Below are 1815 nucleotides of genomic sequence, written 5' to 3'. Positions count from 1 at the left end.
CAGAGAGAAACAACCAGTCAAAGGAAAATGAGCTGGATTTAGAGTCCAGCAGAGTGTAGGTTTGGGGGTGTTTGTGTGTTCAAAAATGTGCATGTGTTCCCAATCCCAAATTAACACTTCCGAATTTCATACGGTTATTAAATCTGAAGACATTCTGTGTTTCAAAATCACAGTGGGACTCATCTCCCCAGGGGAATTTGGAGATGGGGGGATGGTTTTCCCATTGCAGAAGCCTCCCCAGATGCTTACCCTGGACTGGTACCAGGACTCGGCCTCGGCTCGGTTGGCGATGTCCTCGTACTGCGCCTTCACCTCAGCGATGATGCCCTCCATGTCAAGGCTACGGTTGTTGTCCATGGTCAGGATAACAGAGGTGTCAGAGATCTTGCTCTGCATCTGGGACAGCTCCTGCAAAAGCAGCAAATATTCCTGAGTCACAACACAAATGTTGCTTGGAGGATGGAAAGCCCCATGGTTAGAGGGGAGAGCTGGGTGAACAAAAGGATTTTTCCAAGACAGCTTCAAGCAGAAATGTGAAATGGAAAAAGCATTGAATTATTTAGTGCAACACAGGGGAAAATAATCAGCCCTGAGGCTCTGAAATGGGAAAGGAAGGCAAGGACTGGGAGAAGGATATAAGCTCTGGTGCTCACAGCTTCGTAGAGGGCTCTGAAGAAGTCAATCTCCTCTGTGAGTGAATCCAGCGTGGCCTGCAGCTTTGTCTTCTCCAGGTAGGCAGTGTCCGCCTCCTAGGAGAGGAAACACATTACCAGAATGAGGTGAGTTTAAAAGAAGCAGAGGAAAAGCTGGAGAAAGGGTTTCTTGCAGGGCTGGGAGGCCACTTGGGCATGCACCCACCTTCTTCAGGGTCACAAACTCGTTCTCGACATCTGTGTGCTTGTTGAGCTCCTCTTCATACCTGTGGAATGGAGGTGGAGGGGTGGTCTAGGCTTGTTTTAAAATTATTTCATGTTTTCAGGACCAGCCTCTAATTTTTTTGTATGTAGAGCTCTGCACCTTGGTCTTTTTGCCCTGTAATTTTCTGCCTGTTACTTTTCAGCCGTATCTTGTATTAAACCTGGGCTTTTCTCAGAGAAGTAAGTCAGCAAAAAGGCTTTTTCCCCGCTCATTTTCTGCTTCTATTGCAGCCCACCCAGGCCCAGGTAGACCATGAACAGACTCACTTGTTCTTGAAGTCCTCAGCAATGCTCCGCATCTTGCTCAGCTCCCCTCCCAGGTTCTCCTTCTCTGTCATTAGGCTGCTCAGGTGCTTCCTGAGGTTATTCAGGTAGGTCTCAAACAGGGGCTCAATGTTCATTCTCACTGTTTTGTTCCCCTGTTCTTGCAGAAGAGCCCACTTTGTCTCCAGGACCTTGTTTTGTTGTTCAAGGAATCGGACCTGGAGAGAGAAGGGTATTTTAGCATGGTTTTCCTTGGAGATGTGAGGCACATCCTGCAAGGATTCACTTGCTGGAAGGTGGGAGGTCTCAGCCCTTCAGGAACAGCTGACAATTTAAACACTCCTGCTCTCTTTCCCAACTCTGCTTCCTTACATCCAGTATCACCACTTTGTCCCTGTTTTCTGGTCTCACTACAGCATTCCTGAAACAAGTAAATGGTCTCAAAGCTGGAAACCCTCAGGATTCGTTCCCAGGCTGCTGGAATTTTAGAGCTGACAGTACAGAAGCAGCAAAATTGTGGCCAAAGATACAATTCACCCTTGTTTGTGCTTCCCCACCAAAGAATCACCACAGCATAACCAGGAATCTCAGGTCTCACCTTGTCGATGAAGGAGGCAAATTTGTTGTTGAGGGT

General features: G+C 47.7%; 1 protein-coding gene across 1 annotated transcript; it reads right to left on the bottom strand.

The window, feature by feature from the left end:
* Window positions 1-249: 249 nt before the first annotated feature.
* LOC120503467 (keratin, type II cytoskeletal 6A-like) lies at window positions 250-1812 on the bottom strand (the record flags this gene model as incomplete). The annotated part of the gene is made up of 5 exons (XM_039711958.1): window positions 250-408; window positions 654-749; window positions 859-919; window positions 1185-1399; window positions 1780-1812. Coding segments are annotated over 5 exons (564 nt in total), but the record flags the coding sequence as incomplete, so codon positions are not given.
* Window positions 1813-1815: the final 3 nt, after the last annotated feature.

This window comes from Passer montanus, unplaced genomic scaffold (assembly GCF_014805655.1).
Source record: "Passer montanus isolate IOZ18808 unplaced genomic scaffold, ASM1480565v1 scaffold2599, whole genome shotgun sequence".
In the NCBI taxonomy this organism is placed as follows: Eukaryota; Metazoa; Chordata; class Aves; order Passeriformes; family Passeridae; genus Passer; species Passer montanus.
The sequence above is the reverse complement of the archived record's forward strand: the minus strand, read 5'-3'. Positions and strand labels throughout refer to the sequence as shown.